This window comes from Dendrobates tinctorius, unplaced genomic scaffold, assembly GCF_039654945.1.
Source record: "Dendrobates tinctorius isolate UK_male_01 unplaced genomic scaffold, ASM3965494v1 ptg000138l, whole genome shotgun sequence".
Taxonomy (NCBI): domain Eukaryota; kingdom Metazoa; phylum Chordata; class Amphibia; order Anura; family Dendrobatidae; genus Dendrobates; species Dendrobates tinctorius.
In genome coordinates, this window is record NW_027361806.1 from 16,503,570 (window position 1) to 16,525,340 (window position 21,771).

Here is a 21,771-nt window from a genome sequence, read left to right on the forward strand (position 1 = left end):
GCGCTGCGGAATATGTTAGCGCTATATAAAAATAAAGATTATTGATGAAATTGATGAAAAATACAAGACGCGACATTGATACAAACTGCAGAACAAGAATTATTACTCTGTAGTTGCCCAGGAATCCTCCTGGGAGTACGTGTATCTCAAGGGAAAACATTGAATCAAAGGAAATTCAATGAGACAATGGGAAGTGCACTTCTGTCGTTAATATGGGCAAAGGCGTAGATGACTTTTCCTCAGCATGGTCGAAGGACACGTACGAGGCATTGTGGAGATCCATCTACTGCCTCTGTCAGTCACTTCTAACGCTATTTTTGGGCCCTGGGCCAAGAGCCTATGTGCCTCTCTGCACAGCGTGCCGGTATCATTTGTTTTGTTAGACTGCCAGGGGAGATAGTTTGCCCACTAATACGTGTCACTTCCTCTGCCTGCTACAAGCTTGTTTAGTCTTTCTATTACTGTTCCTGCTATATGATTTGCCTTTAAGATAACAAAGCTTTTAAGAAATATTGGTTCATTGTGCGGCCCATAACAAAAATGCAAGATCACGTCCTCACCTTATTAAAAAAAAAGGCCTGTACAACCACAACAACTTTCTGTCTTTTTTATAACTTTGTTCAGTCCTATGAGGGATTGTAAGATCTCCCCAACTGCTTTCTGGAAAAATCGGGCCTTGGATGTGCTGGTATTTGTAGATCCACAACAGGTCATGGGTCACGGGTTACCTTCTTGTTACCATTGATGTAATGGATGAGTTACAGGTCTCCCTCTTCTGTCAAGTTAATAACTTATCTGTTTATACAGTAAGCTAGGGAGATCCCTAAAGTGGTTTTCACCTACTTTGACAAACTTATTTTTTTAATGTATTGCTACAGTCCCTGCTTCTGTATCTGTTTACAACTAGAATTATCTGCCCTTATGAAAATATATGGCCTCCAAAAAAATAAGTAAAACTAAGTATTGGCTGAAAAATTATATTTATCAATGATGAAGAATGGCACAATTCAAGAACTTAAAAATGTCGAAACTTGAAACGATGAGACCAGGAAATAAATAAGACAAGGAACAGTAAAATGCATGTACCACCCAGTCACTAAATGGAAACATATCCCTTTAAGGGACCATAGACTGGAGTACAGCTAACCTTAGGGAATGTGCACATGGTCAGTAAACGGTGCTGGTTGGACACTGCGTACTTGTGCAGTGTTTAAACCGCTGTGTCCAGATGTTACAGCATAGTGGATGGGATTTCAAGAAATCCCATGTCCACTATGAGTCCATAGACGAACACAGCTCACCCACGGAGACGGACGTGAGGCACGTCTTCCTAGGCCGCAGCATGCCTATTTATCTTGCGGAGACTCGAACTTCTGCAAGATAAATTTCACCTGTACAATGTATTGGATGTGGTGAATCCGTACGGTTCAATAGACACATGCGGACCTGCGTTCGGTAACCGTCAGCGCTTTGGACGCAGCGGACATGTGCTGCATCCAAAGCGCTGCCATTTCCTGAACGTGTGTGCACGTACCCTTAAACTTTGCATGTACTGAGCTCTGGAGAGAGCCATGAACAGCTGTTCAGGGATCCTAAAAAGACATTTCAAGATGGTTGATGGATGTGTGGGAAAGCTGAGACTCTCACAGCCTATGACACCACACAGCCAAATTACAGTGGGATGATATGTGCAGTCCAGGCTTTGTATCATTTCTTTAGTTGCTCTTAACATCCTGATCCTCGCCAGGGAGCTGCACATGCTTCTTGTCCCCAGTCGCACACAGTCTTGCTTTATTCTGCAAGAGTTTTGCAAAACGATTAACGTCATCAGAAACCCACATGAACCATAAAACGAGAAAAGTCTGTAAACCACTTCCTGCCAGGCCTGTCTGTGATTATGTGTAGTGTGTGCACTGAGGCCAGGGCCTGCCACACAGCTCTAGGAGATGATAGCAGATCAAAGGGAAGCCTCACATATGTTTATCTTTCTTTACACCACTGCGTGGGTTGGGATTAATGCACAAAATACATGGAATTTGTAAAAGACGCAGATCTTTATCAGATTTGCAGGGTTGGTTTATATTCAGCGATCCTAGAACATTGTATCAAGGAGATTACTTAAATAGCAATTACATTATTACTGGAAATATTCCCTTTACCACTGGAGTCAGATTCAGTGCTGAAGTAAATTGTGGTGGCTGGTTATAGCAGCCTGAGTACTCCCAAACAGCCTTTTACAAAACAGCACAAGTTTGAGGACCTTTTTTTAATGTCAGTTAAAAAAAAAAATATAAAAAATTTTGTTCAGCCATTTTAGTTATGATATAGGGCAATTTGGCCTAGTTATATAGCACATATAGTACATACTTGTCATCTTTTGGTCACTAGCATCAGTCTCTGGACATGCAGAGTAGGTCATTGTAAATTTTGAGTTGAGGAACTGCTTCCTTTGAATACCACACCTCCTCAACATGTTTTCTTCACCCCTGCATGCCTATAATCTCCCCTTTCATGCTGCCAACAAAGACTCCGGGCAACAAGAAACATATCAGGATTGTTGATTTCTATTAGGTTTTGGTAGTGCCCCGGAGATTTGCCAACTCTTCTGGGAATTCATGAGGTTTCGCCTTTTTCTGGGAACTTCTCGGACGTTTCAGTAGCATTGGCAAATAATTACAAAAATGTTGCAGATTTCTTCCACACTTACCATAGGTTGTGAGTTATTATTTCTTAGCTCCATTGCATTGAAAATTACTAAGCTGCAATACCAGTGTGGCATTATTTTTAGTAGAAAGCAACCATATTTTTTTTATTTCTGTCATCCAGTTTAAGCAATTCACTAATTTCTGATTATAGTGGGAAATTGTATACAATTACACCCACCTCCATGTCGATAATTTTCGTCTGTGTAGACTTCTCATTGAGGTAATCAAGTGACGCTGACATTGCCATCATCATATTGATAGACCCTTGAGAGAGAAATAGAGGGTTAAACGAGGTCTACTATGTCATCTCCATGTGTGAACCTTCCATTTAAGTCGTTTTAAGGTTGTGGTTTGATTAGAAGTTGAACATAAAACTTCAGCCGGGGAAACCCCATTTAGGTCAGGCGCATGTTACTTCTGATGAATGTCAATGAAGTGCGTTAGTCACTGGTGAGAACACGACCTTTATACAAGACCCAAAAATCAAAGGGCGACGTGCACCAGAATCTCTGTTCAGACTGTCAGAAACTGAGCATCTTCCAGGTTTATGGATTAGTTGTTTTTTTTCTTTTGTGCCATTTCTGTCAGTCTCGGTTATCCAACAATTCATGAAATGAATTTTCACGGAGAATTGCTCAGTGATCTGTGTAGGCAACACAATGCGACCTCCCCCTTTAGGGATCTCCAGCAAATGGCAGCACCATCTCAGAAAAGAGACACTGTAGCAAGATGAATGGGAAATTTCCTGCCCCATCTCCTCACGCATGAACGTGCACATGTGATGCACTCCTGTATTTAAAGGACCATCCTTAACCAAATGATAAAATAAGACCCCTGATGATTATTAATGGAAAATTAAACATAAAGTCAACAGTTAATCAAAATGAAAATGCTGCTGCTATTATCAACCTCTATGGAGATTATCCGCTCTGGAGATGAAATTGTGGAGTCATAATTTTATGAGTCAAATCATACTATTATAAAATGGCTGAGAACAGAAAACAACATTTTTTTTTTTTATTTCAACTGCACAATAAGGAAAGTCTAGAGGTTCAGTGTCCCTTAAAATTAAAGTACCCTATGTGTCATATGAACGTCTTAAATTTTTAATGGGAATGCGTCGTCTAGATTATCATTTAAAACCAGGTACTTAACTATATTTGTTTCCTCATAAGTTATGATTTTCTGATTTTAGATTTTTTTTAAATCTATTTTCTGTACATAATAGGGTCAATCATTTTGCCTGAGCTCCAATTCACTGTAGATAGAGATTTGTTTTGCAGCAGTCAGACGTTCTATGGGAGAGTATTGTGGACATGCTCTTGTGATCGGTGCTGAAGTCACTGTGCAGCGAGAGGAAAAAGGTGACATCACCTATGATAAATGGTAGACCCTTTGTAATCTATATGTAGGTGAAATATTTTGTTGTAATTCTGCCTGAGATAATAATGAGATGACATTAGTGAGACAGTGTTGTGGTCCTGCTCTGTGCAGAGGTCACTGTGCAGGGAGGACAAGGAGGAGCCTGAGGGAATTTCTCTGGAATTTCCTATTAATTTGCTACATTCATAAATATTGGGTTTCCCAAAGCCGCAGAGATGCATCTGAAATGAGTATGCTGTATTCTCCATCATTGTCATGATGAGCACCCGGCTGTATTCAGCACAGGGTCTGTGTGATTTAAACACCTGCAGCAGAGGTGTGTTCTGTGCATGGTAGATCAAAGGTTCACTTCTGAGCAGAAATATATAATAGTGATGGGTATTATTTATTACTTGACCCAATAAGTGCCAGCCCCAAGCACAAGGTTAGTTATACTGTATAGTGACGATTGTTTGTGATCAATAGTGACATTATAGGGCCTTGGTGGCATACTGAACTTGCATGAAAACATTCTGCGGCAGGGCTATAAACTGCACCAAGCTCTTCTGTGCAAATTCTCCAGTCTAAGCACTACGAATGACCTTTGCAAGCAAAGCTCAGCAAGAATTAACGGTCTTTTACATTTCTTGCAATCTACAAAACTGGGTCAGCTATTTGAGACAAGAATTTAGGGCACTACGGTCCAGCAATTCTTGCTTAATGTAAAGACAGGATGCACAGCGACAGAGGTGGAGACCTCCATCCATTAAGGGCCAGATAAAGGGTTAATATGGAAGGGGATGCCGTGGAATCCCACAGTGAGAATGATTGCAGGAACACCATATTTAATGAATGATTTCATCTAAACAGGAGTGGTACAGTACAGCAGCTCATGTGATGCAGTTGCCATGACAACAGAATTCCTTAAATTGGCTAGATTGGAAGCTGCTCCTGGGCTTGCAGGGATTTGCACACTGCATCTCTAGGTTTCCCACGAATAGAGCAGATTGGGAGGGAGGTTTGGGAGGGAGGGAGGATATGTAGTGAGGGGTGATGTCATCCTCAACCAGCCGAAACTGAATTATTTATCACAGCCAAAAACAATAGATCCCGATATTATCCTGAAATTTGAATCCGTTCCTCTTTAATTATTTGCATTACTGTATTCTACAATGATTAGACTGTGTTACTACCATGAGGTGAGAGGCACAACAAACCTCTAGAAATACCATAAAAATTGCATGCACTTTAAAATAATTACACATTTTGCTGACTAGAAGGATGCTCTGTGAATGTGGCTGCCGAATCCAACACATTTTGATAAAATTTTGGCTTTTGCTAATCCTGAAAAGAATTTGCAGTGATTTCCCAACACTGAAGGGTTAAATACCCAGACTGAGATGTGCCACCTACAGGGCTGGTGATGCTCTATTCAATTATGCAGGGACTTCCACCATCTTAATCTCTCTCCATTCAGAGCGATGGTGCACCAAGACTGACAGCCCCCTCTCTTTCGAATAATTATTACTTCACTGCATTGCTCAGCTGAGCACGACTAATGTGATACAGAATCCCCACGAAAACCCGGACGGTTCATGGGCACTAAGTGCTTGCATTCAGACGACCGCCTGTACTCTGCCATCTGCATCCTTTGTGCTGTCCCTGCCCATAGTTTGTGCTTTGCTACCATGGAATTAAGGGGCTCTCTCTTCCATGAACTAAAGACATTTGGGATCTGGGAGCTAAGTCCCAGCGGCTGATTATTATTTCTTTGCTTGCTACCACAACTGATTTCCTGGGATCTAGTGATCGCTTTGGAATTCCTCTGTATGAGACCTGATTTCTTTGCAAGGGATCTGCTTTTAAATTTGGGGACGATTCCAAAATGCCTGAAGCAAATTACTTGCTTTCTGTGTCTTGGGGCTACATCAAGGTAGGCATCTTTGGTATTTGTGGACCACCATGTATTCATATGGACATATATGTACATGTGTTGTCTATGCATGTATATTTCTGTATTTGTATATTTTTAATTATTTTGTATTATATATTGTATTATAAATTACCTTCTGTAGTATTATATTATACAAGGTTTCATTTGGGCATACTAAGCTAAACTGTATATTTTTGGAAGTTTCCTTGCATCGTTTTGCCTGGTCGACCATTTCTCATCATGCAGGTGGAGCGTTCTTTATTACGAGATTTGCCTTAACCATTATGAAGTTTCTCACATATATTTCTGTATTTTGTATGCTTTCTCTATGAAGTGATATCCCGGAGTTTGTGCATTGTAGAAATGTGATTAGGACAGCAATATTTGCTCTTTTCATTATAAAGCAGAGGCAATGTCACGGGATGGCCCCACATCTGCCTTTTTAGACTATTATCACTGTCATCAGTCATACAGAAGTTTAATCTTTTATGACTTGTGATATTCTCAGTCCACCGTTTTGGATCTGGACATGGAATCTGGAGGTTTTTATATTACAAATTTTACATGCAGAGATAAGGGGTTGAGGATAGTAAGGATTTTGTGACCTTTTTTAATAAATAAGGACAAATCATTTTGTGTATGTACATGTGGTTAAATTTTAATTTTTCTTTGTTATCACAGTTCAAAAGGATGTTGAATCGGGAGCTCACCCATCTCTCAGAAATGAGCCGTTCAGGGAATCAGGTGTCTGAGTATATCTCCAGCACATTCCTGGGTAAGAGTGCCTTTGATTTGCTGCATACCCACAATCCTTTGCCAGGTTGACACAGCTCTTGTTAAATGACCATTATTAAGTCGCTGCAGGCAGGTGAATCTCTTTATTTCAGTGGAATTCCACCGGAACTCCCTCAGATTTGTTAAATATACTGTACAAGAGACACGTCGTGCAGCCTGGAAGAGCCAATTTGAGTGTTGCGCTTAAGGTCACATATGAATCAGATCTCGGCAGAACACATGTCATCACAACAGTCCACCCTTCGGATGAAGATCTTCCCAACACAAAAAAATTAAAACGACTTCTTGAACATAAGCTCAGTGATACAATAGAGCTAGATTTATGATACAGATGTATTTATTGAAAAAGTATGTAGATTGTGTTTCAATCTGCAGGCCAATGATTTTCCTTCCCGAACATAAATAGAATGAATATTATATATACTGGAACATATATCGCTGGCAGCAAATCTGGCCTCCACAGAGTGTCATCCGGCCTACAGTCTTGAATGACAAATCTTCTAATGGATCACTACATAACTAGGCATAGCTGTCATTCAGAAGACAGAAAAAGGTTGAAAAATATTTTTTCTAAAAATATGATAGATTAGTAGGTAGCTATTCGATAGAGAGATGAGATATAAATAAAATATTTAGACTTTATATAACTGATATTGTATAAATAGATTAAAAAAATAAAAAACAGGCAGCACTTCCATATAATGATTGTGAAAAAGGTGACAATTTATTCCATGCCAAAGTATAAGACAATTCGGTTTCTATTCTGAGCCTTTCTAGCTTGGAGCTAAAATGTTTTATAGTTTAGCATGGAATAAATTGTCAACTTTTTCACCTTGATGATAAGGAATAGCTGCCTGTGTATGAATTTTACATTTTGAGGTCCGGTGGCTTGGATCTGTATTCTATTTTTATTAGTGCAGCTTTACTTTGTGATTTTCAGGTAGCTTGATAATGTAGATAGAACAGGGGATCTACATTAGTCAACTGCCCATGAACAACAGTGTTTGATGTGTACGGCCAGAATAAGACTGAATTCACACATGAAGTTTTTAATGTAAATGTTTGAGTCAAAGTCGGCAGTGGATCCAGGAGGAAGATGATTTATATGTCCTTCCTTCATATTTTCTTTTTTTCATTTCTTGCTTAGCTCAAAAATTTTTCCGGAAGACTGCAGGTGTAATTGGATATTCATAGTTCCAGCGGGGGTGGCATAGGCCATAAGAATGACAAGTGGGGAATCCCTTTTCTTGAGGATTCTGAGAGCATGTTAAAATCTGAAGCCTGGGCTGTCATTTGTGATGAAACTGGTGACCTCATACTGTCACCACCGGGATTCCTTTAAATATCCGAGGTGCACTTTTCTTGGGGTGTCTTTTGGAGATGACTAGTGAATTCACACACTCATCTAGAGATTCTACTCAGGAACTGCTCATCTACACTCACTGGCCACTTTATTAGGTACACCATGCTAGTAACGGGTTGGACCCCCTTTTGCCTTCAGAACTGCCTCAATTCTTCGTGGCAGAGATTCAACAAGGTGCTGGAAGCATTCCTCAGAGATTTTGGACCATATTGACATGATGGCATCACACAGTTGGCGCAGATTTGTCGGCTGCACATCCCTGATGCGAATCTCCCGTTCCACCACATCCCAAAGATGCTCTATTGGATTGAGATCTGGTGACTGAGGAGGCCATTTGAGTACAGTGAACTCATTGTCATGTTCAAGAAACCAATCTGAGATGATTCGAGCTTTATGACATGGCGCATTATCCTGCTGAAAGTAGCCATCAGATGTTGGGTACATTGTGGTCATAAAGGGATGGACATGGTCAGCAACAATACTCAGGTAGGCTGTGGCGTTGCAACGATGCTCAATTGGTACCAAGGGGCCCAAAGAGTGCCAAGAAAAAATTCCCCACACCATGACACCACCACCACCAGCCTGAACCGTTGATACAAGGCTGGATGGATCCATGCTTTCATGTTGTTTACGCCAAATTCTGACCCTACCATCCGAATGTCGCAGCAGAAATCGAGACTCATCAGACCAGGCAACGTTTTTCCAATCTTCTACTGTCCAATTTCGATGAGCTTGTGCAAATTGTAGCCTCAGTTTCCTGTTCTTAGCTGAGAGGAGTGGTACCCAGTGTGGTCTTCTGCTGCTGTAGCCCATCTGCCTCAAAGTTCGACGCACTGTGCGTTCAGAGATGCTCTTCTGCCTACCTTGGTTGTAACGGGTGGCAATTTGAGTCACTGTTGCCTTTCTATCAGCTCGAACCAGTATGCCCATTCTCCTCTGACCTCTGGCATCAACAAGGCATTTCCGGCCACAGAACTGCCGCTCACTGGATTTTTTTTCTTTTTCGGACCATTCTCTGTAAACCCTAGAGATGGTTGTGCGTGAAAATCCCAGTAGATCAGCAGTTTCTGAAATACTCAGACCAGCCCTTCTGGCACCAACAATCATGCCACGTTCAAAGGCACTCAAATCACCTTTCTTCCCCATACTGATGCTCAGTTTGAACTGCAGGAGATTGTCTTGACCATGTCTACATGCCTAAATGCACTGAGTTGCCGCCATGTGATTGGCTGATTAGAAATTAAGTCTTAACACACAGTTGGACAGGTGTACCTAATAAAGTGGCCAGTGAGTGTATTTTCCCCGTCTAAGCTGCAGCCCAGAGGGAAACACCTATTACTGTCAAAGTGATGGCGCAAGTGAATAATAGCTGCTTTCTTTACTGCAGCACTCCAGACACAGCTGCAGATCAGCTCAATTAGTCTCTACTGTACAGAGGTTTTAATTAAAAATTAAGTGCATATCTGGGGCCTGTTCAAGATGGCCAAGTGCAAGGGAAGAGGAATGCCATAACCTAAATTATCACACCTCACAATCATCTGTCCACCAACCCCAGAGTCCAAGGCCTCTCTTGTTAGGACCCTTTGCACACATCATCTCAGATAGTATGGTATTGATAGTGTTATAATAGTACCATTAATGTGAAAGGGATCCCCTGCATGAATCTAAATGATGTAATAATCACGTGCATAGTAAATCCAAGTGGTTAATAATAGCTCTTTCCCTCTATGCCACAGCTTAGGCATGAATACAAGTCTATTTAGTTATTTTGTAGTTATATCTGATGGTGAAAAAGCAGTGACAACTAAAATGTCTGGCAACGCGGCTCGCTTCAACCAGTGGCTCCTGTGTAATTACGTAACTAAACAGATCAGTCATTCAGGATTCTAGAAAAGGTGTGGGACTTCCCTATGGGAGATAAAATGGCACCATGTCACCTAGACTTCCCAGAAACAGATGTAATATTGTCTATATTTATTACTGCTTTTTTTTGGTTTACACATTTAAATAATGTTTGTTTTTGTGTTGTGTTTTTTTTTTTTTTTTTTTTTTTTAACAAAAATAAAATGATTGAATCTGTTTTGTCTTTGCAGACAAACAAAATGACGTGGAGATCCCATCACCGACACAGAAAGACAGGGAGAAAAAGAAACGGCACCAGCTGATGACACAAATCAGTGGTGTTAAGAAGTTAATGCACAGCTCAAGTCTGAACAATACAAGCATGTCCAGATTTGGTGTCAAGACGGAGCATGAAGATTTGCTGTCTAAGGTGCGGATACAGTGGATGATGGGAGTAATAGGAAATTTGATTTTCCTTCATTTCTGCCGTTTAAGATCACAATAATCACAGTGATTCATATAATATCTTTGAAAGATAAAATTACTTTATGTATCTAATTTACCCACCTATATCATACATAGCAGCTATGTTACCACAGCTTTATACGTATAATGATACAGTAACCTGTTCTCAGTGAGGTTCACGGTTTATCTCCACATCACGGTGGCACCAGCCCTCCAATCTTCCCAGTACATATCCATGCTGAGCATGCAGGTGTTCTCAATGGAGAGAGGATAGCAAGACAGGAAAGTGCCAGACATAGCTGGGGCAGCCTATAACTCCTAAAAAATAAGTATTATGTATGTTAACATGAAACATGCCTGCTCCTTCTTCCCCACCATCTACTGTTGGAAACCGCCATACATATCGTGCAGATATGACCGATAACAATGGGTATGGGCGCCTTATGGGGGCCCAGTGAAAAGTTTCCCTCAGTCATATCTAGAGGTTAGGAGCCACTATACATTAATAAAGTGATATTATATACTTTAGTGTAAAGACTTTTCTTGCCTTTTGGTACATTGCCAAGACATGTGAGTTCATGTGATTAACTAAGGTAAAAATGCTAATCTGATGATTTTTCATTTTTAGGAATTGGAAGACCTCAATAAATGGGGACTAAACATTTTCAAGGTGGCAGGGTATTCCTGCAGTCGACCCCTGACCTGCATCATGTACGCTATATTCCAGGTGGGTACTGCAATATCCTCATGTGTGTTACTCCCTGCATCTTGTTTATGTCCCTGGGTCTGATTTGTGCTTTTATTCTGATTATCAGGAGAGGGATCTGCTGAAGACCTTTAAGATACCGACTGATACGCTGATCACCTACACAATGACATTGGAAGATCACTACCACTCAGATGTCGCCTATCACAACAGCCTTCATGCGGCTGATGTTACACAATCCACCCATGTGCTTCTATCTACTCCTGCTCTAGATGTAAGTACTAATTGCAAGACACAGGTATATGACAGGAATTCATGTCATTTGGGTGGATGTAAAATTATTGTTGTTCAGCCCAAATTTGGGATCATTAATACAGTAATAACCCAGAGGACACCTTCCAAATACTGTAGTTGTCCTGTCCTCATTCACTTTCTTACACTAGTGTCACAGCATCCCCTAGTGGGAAGAGTAGGTATGAGAATAAGAAAGTAGTTCTCTCAGGACAGGATATGGGTAGATACTAGAGATTTTCTGAATTTTTCAGTAATGTTATAATTTTCTTACAGGCTGTCTTTACCGATTTGGAAATTCTTGCCGCAATATTTGCAGCTGCAATTCATGATGTAGACCACCCTGGAGTCTCCAATCAATTCCTTATCAATACAAGTAAGCTTTTTTTTATTTTCTTTTACGGCTGCAAAATTTTTTAGTCTGTGTAATGTAGGTATATAGTATCTTGAAACGTATGTAAAAGTTGGTATGTTTTCAATGTCTAAGTCAGAGCTTATGGTTTGATTTCAACTCATTTGGCTATTCAAGATCGGGTTGACATAATATAGTACAGGACATAAACATTAGACTGTCCCATGCCAAGTACCCTCTTTTAAGTTGTTAAAAAGTTGAGTCGCTTGTTTATTAGTCATTGCAAAACTGGGTGACTACCAACAAGGCCACCGTTACAAGGGATGTCACTTATCTCCCAGCTTTACAGTAACATTTTAGAATTACTGTCTGATAACCAAGTAGGAAATATAATGTCAACTATATTTATTTTCACTAGGCCAAAAGAAGGCGATAATATCCAACTGGCTTTTACCATTATCTTAAAAGTATATGTCTGATTGGTGCAGGTTCCCCTTAAGACTTCCATAAACAAAGGTCCCCTTCACCAATTAGCACTTCAGAGGATGAGACCATACTGACTTGTGACTCCAAGCACTGTAGACAGTGGGGAGAGCATTTTTGAGACTACCACCCAATAAAAGTCTATTGGGATATCCTGATTCCACTCCTACTGCAGAAAATAAAGGAAATAATGGTGAAGCATGATAGATTTGGACAGTCCCACATCTTTTGATCTCAAAAGAGAAATTCCAATTACAGAGATGTTTTAGAGGATCTTATTTCCCTCTCCCTATCGAGAACACATGCAAGTTTGATCATGTTCTGTGGGAGTCAGGAAAATTAGCTTTTGGCTTACAATCAATTGGCAGACAGGTATATAAGGTGTATTGTGGCTTCATTTTGCAGTCTTTACCTGTCAGTTTGAGCAAAATAAAGGTTTTTACATTGTCTGTTTCTTCTCTTCTAGATTCTGAACTTGCACTGATGTACAACGACGAGTCTGTATTAGAGAATCACCATCTGGCAGTAGGCTTTAAACTCTTACAGGAAGAACATTGTGACATCTTTCAGAATCTTTCCAAGAAGCAGAGGCAGTCCCTCAGGAAAATGGTGATAGACATGGTAAGAATTGGGAGCAAACGTAATTGTAAGTTGCTATAAAAGAAGCCGATCTAGAATATTTCTCAATCTCCTTCCTGTATGTCTCCATAGGTGCTTGCAACAGACATGTCCAAGCACATGAGCCTTCTGGCTGACCTGAAGACAATGGTGGAAACCAAGAAAGTGACCAGCTCTGGCGTTCTCCTCCTTGATAACTACACTGATCGCATACAGGTAATTAGCAACAGATTTATTCAATTCCTGGAGCCCTTCAGCTCCATCTCTGCCAACGATAATGCCTGCCGCTCTGGCACCACACAGCTCAGGATCCCTTGGTAGATCAGAAATTATCTCAGGATTTAATAAATCCCACCAGTGGAATTATCATACAATAGACCATTCATTCAATTACAAATTGTTGCCTGGCAGTTTGAGGTATTTTTCCAAAAATCACTTGTTTCCATAATAGAATGATAAAAGACGGAATATATTTTACTGGCAGCAGTAAAAATGACAAAGGCATGACTAGACGTAAGGAAATAGTTGTTGCATCTATAGAAGAGAGATTTCCTATGCAGAGCATGATGCAAGTTAATCTACAAACTGGGCTCACGGATTGTTAATTCTTATCTCAGGTTCTCAGGAATATGGTGCATTGTGCTGATCTAAGCAATCCCACAAAATCTCTGGAATTGTACCGACAATGGACAGACAGGATAATGGAGGAGTTCTTCCAGCAAGGTGACAAAGAAAGAGAGCGAGGAATGGAGATCAGCCCCATGTGTGACAAACACACAGCTTCTGTGGAGAAATCACAGGTATGGTCCAATGTTGTAATGCAACATACCAAAGCAAAAGAGTGGAAAAGTATGATGCACATGGTTACATCAGGTCCTCCAGGGCTGGAAACTATCTGCAGCAGACTTATTTATACTCTTGCTAATAAAGGGAGTTCCAGGAGGGAAACCATCCTGTTGTGCATGGTCTGCCCAGATAAAGATTTTACGGTGATGGACCTCACAAACATGTTAACATTTTTTGGGAAGAAATAGTGTCCAAGTGTCTGACTGGAACTTCTTTGCAGATAACAAAGGTTGAGCAAAGTTAGAAAAGAACTATAAGTCTGTAATCTGGATTCATTACATTAATTTAAGGTTCAGGTTACATCTTGTTTTCTTGTACACGTTTGGCGTGTGCCCAAAGAAAGCTCCCAACATACATGCTAAATATGGTCACAGGCCCACAAGTCCAGTCTATCCCAAAGGAGTGCTCCTTTGGCAAATAGTGGGCCAGCATATCATATTTACAAATGTTCAGGAAGCTTGAGACATAAGGGGTTTTTTTTCTGGGCACACTCACACAGTAGAGTTACTGTAGTTGTCACAGTGCTGCCTGTGACATAGTTTTAAAATCTTTAATACTAAATTTCCCTCTTCTGTCTTTTAGGTTGGGTTCATTGACTACATTGTTCATCCACTGTGGGAAACGTGGGCAGATTTGGTGCAGCCAGATGCTCAGGATATTTTGGATACATTGGAGGACAATAGAAACTGGTACCAAAGTATGATACCTCAAAGTCCTTCTCCTCTTTTGGACGAGCAGGATAAGGACTGCCCTGGTGTGTCTGAAAAGTTCCATTTTGAGCTTACCCTCGAGGAAGAAGATTCAGAAGGTCACGATAAAGAGGGGGACTGTATTACCTATTACAGTAGCACCAAGACACTCCATATTGTTGATCCGGGAATTGACTCTCCAGAGGGTGACACGGAAATACTGACAGACGATACATCACCTCTGGATACATAGGTCGTGTCTGGGTAGAGAACTCAGAAAGGGGAGAGCACATGCAAAGCTGTCTTGTTTTGACAAGCATGTAATCTCGATCTTAGGCCTTGATTTAGCCTGGCTAAAAGATCTTTCCTGTTGCTCGCCAGTGGAGCTGTGGTTAAGGATGCTGAAGAGAAAGATTGCTCAGGAAACTTAACAGATGAAGGACGTAATAATCATTCGGCATCGTTTCCGAGGTAGAAGATAGAAAGAAAACGACCTGCATTGTTGTGTTCTGATAACTGCTTGAAAAAAAACAAACAAACAAAAAAAAAACACAAAAATGTCAAACTTGTAGAAAACAAATGACACAAAACTGAGAGAATTTTGTTCGTTTTTTTTTTTTATAACGTGAATTAAAAAAAACAACCTGATAGATACTAGAAGTTATGAATTGGTAGGTCTTTGTTGAAAAACCCTGTCCAGCTGTCTGAGGACTTGTGTGCCTTTTTTGTAAAACTTCCATTGTCTCTGAAATGCCTATTAATTACACAATATTTAGTGTAAGCAGAACAAAGAATAATGTGTACATTTAAATTCTCTTTCCTGAAAGAAGCAGTCTTCCTTTTATCGTGGGCAATATATGTGAACTCTATTGCATTTATTCTAAATTGCACAAAGAGATTGTGTCTCTGGTCAGTGTCATTCCTTCCGTGCACCTGAAGTCATTTCATATTTGCTTGTTCTGTGTTGAGATTTTTTTATGTCGGGTTCCATAGAATCGACCAATTCTGCACAATATAATAAGAGGTAGCTGTTTTTATTTGTTCTATTTTTACTTCATGTGCATCCACTACAATTGACGTCTGTGTATCCAGAAGGCAGTGTGTAATGTGATGTGTGTTTGAGACTAAGTTCTGCATGATCCCATGTTTTAATTTCTCCATTCTCCCTTCCAACCTTCATTGGAGACATCATCTTTTTATTGCACTGCCTAACACGTACTTTACTGTTTATAACAGTGTATTTATTATCTATTATGTAAATAATGTACTGTTTTGTAAGTTATTAATTTATATGAATTGACATTGCCTGTCACTGGTGGTGTTGATTGTGTAGAAAGCTCTAGATGAGAGTTGAATTTTTCTTGTAATTTTTTTTTTTTTTTATTAGCTAGCCAGCCTGAACAGTGACTCCTAAAAGACATACTGAACCCATGGCTAGTGCCATGGTACACCAATTTGATTGAGAACACTGAATTCTGAAATTAATAACTGAATGAATTCTGGAATTAATAACTGAATGAATCCTATCCTTGGTACCCAAACAGACATTTTTGTCCACATTTACCCCAAAACTTGTAATACTCAGAAATGTGTGGTCCTTATGTATTTGTTATTAATATATAACTACAGTAATTATTTTGATGTGCAGATTTTTTTTAATAAAAAAAGAAATGTCACGCATCCTAAGAAAATATATCTTTTGTCTCAGCTTGTATAATGCTTTGGTCCAATAAGTGGCTATCCCATGTTTGGGATAGACGCACTGACTTGTGCATGAGCAATGGGTCTGTATGTCTGTTGACATTACATTGTTCCAGGTGTGGATTTTATTTTGACAAGTTTCACATAAGGTATGTTCAAGTATTGTATATTGTGCTAAGATGCATTCTTAAGATTTTTTTATATTAAGTGAATAAATCAGAAGCATGAGAATCTGGCGGCTGCACTGTCATTTGTTCTTAGCGGTCTGACACTAGGATGGCTGATCGAAGGAGAGTCCTACCTGGATTAAAGACTATGAACAAATTTGACATGGAAATTTAGTTGTTAAAATTGCACTCAATTTCAGACTGAAATCTTAATTCCTTAATTCATTTTCAGAACCTCTGCTATGCAGTTTGAAGCCTGATCCAAGTTTCAGATTTTTCTCTTGTGAGAGTCTCTCCCAGTAATAAAGAATGGATGTGACCTCTGTGTGTATCCAGGGTTCTACTGTCTTCAGTGGCTTTTATATCCTGAACTTATTTTCTCTTATGTACTTTCCTCCTCATCTTCAGACAGTTTTTCATGCTGTCCCTGTGATACTTTCTCCCCTCTCCATACGGTATAGATCTGTGCTCCCTACTACTATTTTTAACATTGAGAGAAGATAAGCAGAAAGAGCCATCAGAATTGGACAGGAGCTCTGAACGATTTGTACACTGTCAGTTCTCTCATCTAGATAAAGGACTTAGTCTTCATTAAAATTGTCTAACATTTCCCTGCTGCAGAGTATCTGCCGTATTTAAAAAGTGGCTTACCTTTGCATTTAGCGAACAAATAAGCAATAAAAAAATTATAGGTGCAAAGGTGTACATGGCCTTTACATTTACCAGACTCATGCATGCTATCTGCACCTAGGGATTTATTGGGTAAATAGCAAACCAAAGGATTTTCTATAGCACAGTGATGTGAATTGGCAACAACTGGACCCATAAGTTCAACTCCACTTCTGTGTTTTGTTTTAAAATAAAACTTAGCCTGAGAGCTTGTTCATTGATAGCCATGTGCCCAAGTTGCAGAAATGCTGCGGAATTGTCTGCAGCATTTCCGCAACTCCCCGCCGCGGGTAAAAGGCATGCAGAATTCGCATGCATTTTCCCGCAAAATACAAGAGTTTGCTAGCACTTTTCAAAGCGATTTGAAGCACCGCTTGGAAAAGTGATTTACAGGTTGGTCACACTTGGTCATAGTGCTTGACAAGTGTGACCAACTTTTTACTATTGATATGGCCTATGCAGCATCAATATTAAAAGATAGAATGTTAAAAATAATAAAAAAATAAATAAAAAATAGGGATATTCTTACCCTCTGTCGGCCCCTGGAGTCCTCCCGGCTCTCAGCGGTACTACCTGCAACTTCCGTTCCCAGGGATGCATTTCGCAAATGACCTCTGATGACATAGCAGTCATGCACATTGGTACCTCATTCCTATTTGCAACTTACATGTTGGTGTAAATATTTCAAATACTGAGCAAATACTGAACGTGGCCAAAACTGGACATGGAGAACTGAGCAAACTTTCAATGCATTTCAATGCATCTCAATGCTGACCATAATCCTGTTCGCCCTCTTATTCCTTATTGAATGTGTGCACAATCAGCAGAGCATTCAATACCATGGAGGAGTCAGACGGTCCTGTACGCCGGGCAAGCTTTTATCAAAAAGCTAACAAATATATTTGGCCACTTTCCACTCAAGAACACGACAATATGAGGTTATGTGAATCCCATTCATTGCACTACTTGCAATTATTCTAATTTCATTTTGTTTAAAACTCAAACTGGTAAATTACGGTGGAGAACAAAACTTTAATTCACCATTCCTAGAATTAGTGTCGGACTGGGGTGCCAAGGGCCCACCAGTAATATTGACTTTGTGGGGGGGTGGGGGGCACTTTTCACCTCCATACAAATTTACTTATACCTCTAAATAATAATAAACCGTGTAGTTTGGTTTATGAATGATGAGAGTGAATCAAGTGAAATATGCCAAGTACTGCCCATACAGGGGAGTTGGAGGCCCAAACCTGCACAGGGGCCCCCCCGGGGGATTGCTCTGTTACCCTATGGGCCAGTCCGAGCCTGCCTAGAATCATTTATAAATTCTAGTAAATATTAATTAAATATCATATAGAGGATAATTTATTTGGTACCAACACCGAACAGACAACTTTGTATTCTGCCACACATCGATTACATTATACCTTACTGGATGTGCATGTAACATACAATCCAGCAATTCTTTTCATAGTGAGATCATGCTGTATGACATAGTACATCCCTGTGGTGCAATCATGATAAGCCATGATGTCTCTGCATGGTCCACATGGGTTTAACTACTAGGGTAGATGACAGCAGATATTATGAGGCCCAAACAACTGGAGTGCCCATTTCCATTTAGACATTAGATGCAGTTAATTAAGGATTGTATACCAACAGTGAAACTAAAATAGTAAGGTTGAATGAGCCATCACACCAGATATCAAGTGCATCGGGATACAAGAAATGTGGCGGACACTGCTGGATAACAGGATCAGGGTTTTGGGAATAATGTAGAAGGGGGAAACAGAGTAGAGCTAGGTTAGTGAGAGGCCTCTAAAATAGATATATTTTTAGAGCATGCAGCACGAGAATTGTCCAGCAAATGGAAGTTTTGGATTATGGAGGATGTTAGATCACTGGCAGAACATAGGGCCCAGAAAATGCGGTAGGCAGACGAGGATGGAGATGCAGGGTCATGCAGAACTTTGCAGAGCTTTGTGGGTGAGAATGATACCTTTATATTTTATAATATAGCAAATAAAAAAATGAACTGGAGCAATAATAAGACATATTTTTAAGGTGTAGATGGCATGAGCATGCAAGTGATTGAATAAAGGGAGTAAAGAAAGATCCAAGTCAACCATAACTCCAAAATAGCAGGGCTTGACAAGATAGCAGGGCTTGATGTCCAGTAGTTATGCTAGAACCACACATAGAAATATCAAGTCTCCATAAGTTCGTATAAGTAATGAACGAGATATACCTCTATACGGATGCAACCCTCGGAGGAAAGCTTATTTATTGTGAGTGAAGAGACCGTTGTAAAGGAGTAAATGATCTATAGATATTACAGGATTTACATAATCTTCTGCATATCTGTGCTGTACTCCATGACAGCAATAGTAATGTATTTAGTAACAGTGGCAGGAAGGTGATTCCCAGCCGATACATTGCATCTGTCTGAAACCAGTGGACAATTCTTATAAACAATATGGATATTCAGGAAGAGAGATGTCTACGTGTTCAGGGGCTTTTGCATGAGCTCATGTGTGTCATGGGTAGTGATGCAATGTTTATTGGTCAAAGTGGAATAAACTGGAATAGTTCTTTGGATTAAGAAAGTTAAAGAGTAACCGTCGTTTTAATTTTTATTTCATAAATCAATAGTAGACGTGAAAATAAGAAACTTAACATTTTACCAGATAACTCTGCTTCTTTCTTTGCCAGAATTGATAATTAATTACAAAGATTCTCAAATCTGAGATAAAATCTGTATTCAGTGAACACAAACTTTCCCATTACTGAGATAGGAGATGACTAAATATTTCAATGGATTATCATACATTTATTACTATATTCCATTATGGGCTAATCTAAAAACCCCAACTTTTTCACCTCCTTTTATCATTTATATTTCATATATTATAATTTATGATCATTTGTATATTTAGTCTATATTAAAGTACAATACCTATTTTATTATTTGGGCTACCGTATTTTTCAAACCATAAGATACACCAGACCATGAGACGCACCCCAAGTTTTGAGGTGGAAAATAGCAAAAAAAAAGATTTTTAAAAATTGAGGGTCTGCCCTTTCCTACATTAGACATACTATTCCGTCCATGCGACCTGGGACCTAAGTCCCAAGGACGGAATAGTACGTTATAGCGATCAGGGGCGCCCCCTGTGGGGAGCGCCGCTGATCGCGGCCGAGTGTCAGCTTCTTTTCAAAGCTGACACCTGGCACTATGTGTCAGGGGCGGTCACGGACCGCCCCTGGCACGTTAACCCCTGGCACACCGCGATCAAACATGATCGCAGTGTACTGGGGCATAGGAGAGAAGCGCGCAGGGAGGGGGATCCCTCCGTGCTTCCCTAAGACCCCCGGAGCAGCGCGATGTGCTGCGCTGCTCTGGGGGCCTGCTTTCCTGCTGCTCCCCGGATCCAATATGGTGGCAGGAACCTTCGGGGGCCTGCAGGGAGCCGGCTTCCACACTGCTTGCAGAACGCAGGCATGAGGAAGCCTGTGCAGAGCCTGTGTCAGATCGCTGATCTGTCACAGCAATCTGTGATGTGTCAGATCAGCGATCTGTCACATGACAGTGATGTCCCCCCTGGGACAGTGTAATAAAGTAAAAAAAAAAAAAAAAAAAAAAAAAGTGTAACAATTTATAACAAAAATCGCTATATAAATTTAAAAAAAAAAACTATTCCATAATAAATTCATTTTTTGAAAATAAAAAAAACAATAAAAGTACACATATTTGGTATTGCTGCGTCCGTAACGACCCGCCCTATAAAACTGTCCCACTAGTTAAGCCCGTTATTGAACCCCTTAAAAAATAAAAGACGAAGCAAAAAACAATGCTTTATCATCATACTGCCGAACAAAAAGTGCAATAACGCGCAATCAAAAAGATGGACATAAATAACCATGGTACCGCTGAAAACGTCATCTTGTCCCACAAAAAACGAGCCGCCATACAGCGTCATCAGCGAAAAAATAAAGTTATAGCTCGCAGAATAAAGCGATGCAAAATAATTATTTTTTTATATAAAATTGTTTTCATTGCATAAAAGCTCCAAAACATAAAAAAAAGACAGAAATGAGGTATCGCTGTAACTTTACTGACCCGAAGAATAAAACCGCCTTATCAATGTTACCACACGCGGAACGATGTAAACGCACCCCCCAAAAGAAATTCATGAAATGCTGGTTTTTGTTCATTCTGCATCCCAAAAATCGGAATAAAAAGTGATCAAAAAATGTCACGTGCCCGAAAATGATACCAATAGAAACGTCAACTCATTCCGCAAAAAATAAGACCCCACATGACTCGGTGGGTCAAAATATGGAAAAATTATAGCTCTCAAAATGTGGTGATGCAAAAACTATTTTTACAATAAAAAGCGTCTTTTAGCGTGCGACAGCTGCCAAATATAAAAACCCGCCATAAATAGTGAATCAAACCAACCGTTATCACCCCCTTAGTTAGGGAAAAATAATAAAATTAAAAAAATGTATTTATTTCCATTTTCCCATTAGGGTTAGGGTTGGAGTTAGAATTGGGGAGTTTCCACTGTTTTGGCACATCAGGGGCTTTCCAAAAGCGACATGGCGTCCGATCTCAATTCCAGCCAAAAAAGTAAAAAGGCGCTGCTTCCCTTCCAAGCTCTGCCATGCGCCCAAAGAGTGGTTTACCCCCACATATGGGGCATCAGTGAGAAAATAAAAATTGGGGGTGAAAAGATCATTTTTGTGGAAAAAATATGATTTTTTAATTGTACGGCGGTACG

General features: G+C 40.0%; 1 protein-coding gene and 1 long non-coding RNA gene across 7 annotated transcripts in view; one reads left to right on the plus strand and one right to left on the minus strand.

Annotated features, from left to right (window-relative positions):
• The window catches only part of PDE4B (phosphodiesterase 4B), a 577,622-nt gene extending 561,240 nt beyond the window's left edge, over positions 1-16,382 (plus strand). For 4 of the 5 annotated variants that reach the window (XM_073544721.1, XM_073544720.1, XM_073544722.1 and 1 more), the window contains 9 exons: positions 6,682-6,775; positions 10,252-10,430; positions 11,094-11,192; positions 11,281-11,445; positions 11,739-11,838; positions 12,764-12,918; positions 13,009-13,131; positions 13,533-13,715; positions 14,344-16,382. In XM_073544721.1, the coding sequence (XP_073400822.1) occupies positions 6,682-6,775; positions 10,252-10,430; positions 11,094-11,192; positions 11,281-11,445; positions 11,739-11,838; positions 12,764-12,918; positions 13,009-13,131; positions 13,533-13,715; positions 14,344-14,703 (1,458 nt within the window). In that variant the 3' untranslated portion in view covers positions 14,704-16,382. Of the gene's footprint in view, positions 1-5,467; positions 6,001-6,681; positions 6,776-10,251; positions 10,431-11,093; positions 11,193-11,280; positions 11,446-11,738; positions 11,839-12,763; positions 12,919-13,008; positions 13,132-13,532; positions 13,716-14,343 lie in introns of those variants that run through there. The other variant, XM_073544724.1, reaches the window with a different exon arrangement.
• The window catches only part of LOC141048758 (uncharacterized), a 209,132-nt gene that overhangs the window by 7,191 nt on the left and 180,170 nt on the right, over positions 1-21,771 (minus strand). The window lies entirely within an intron of this gene.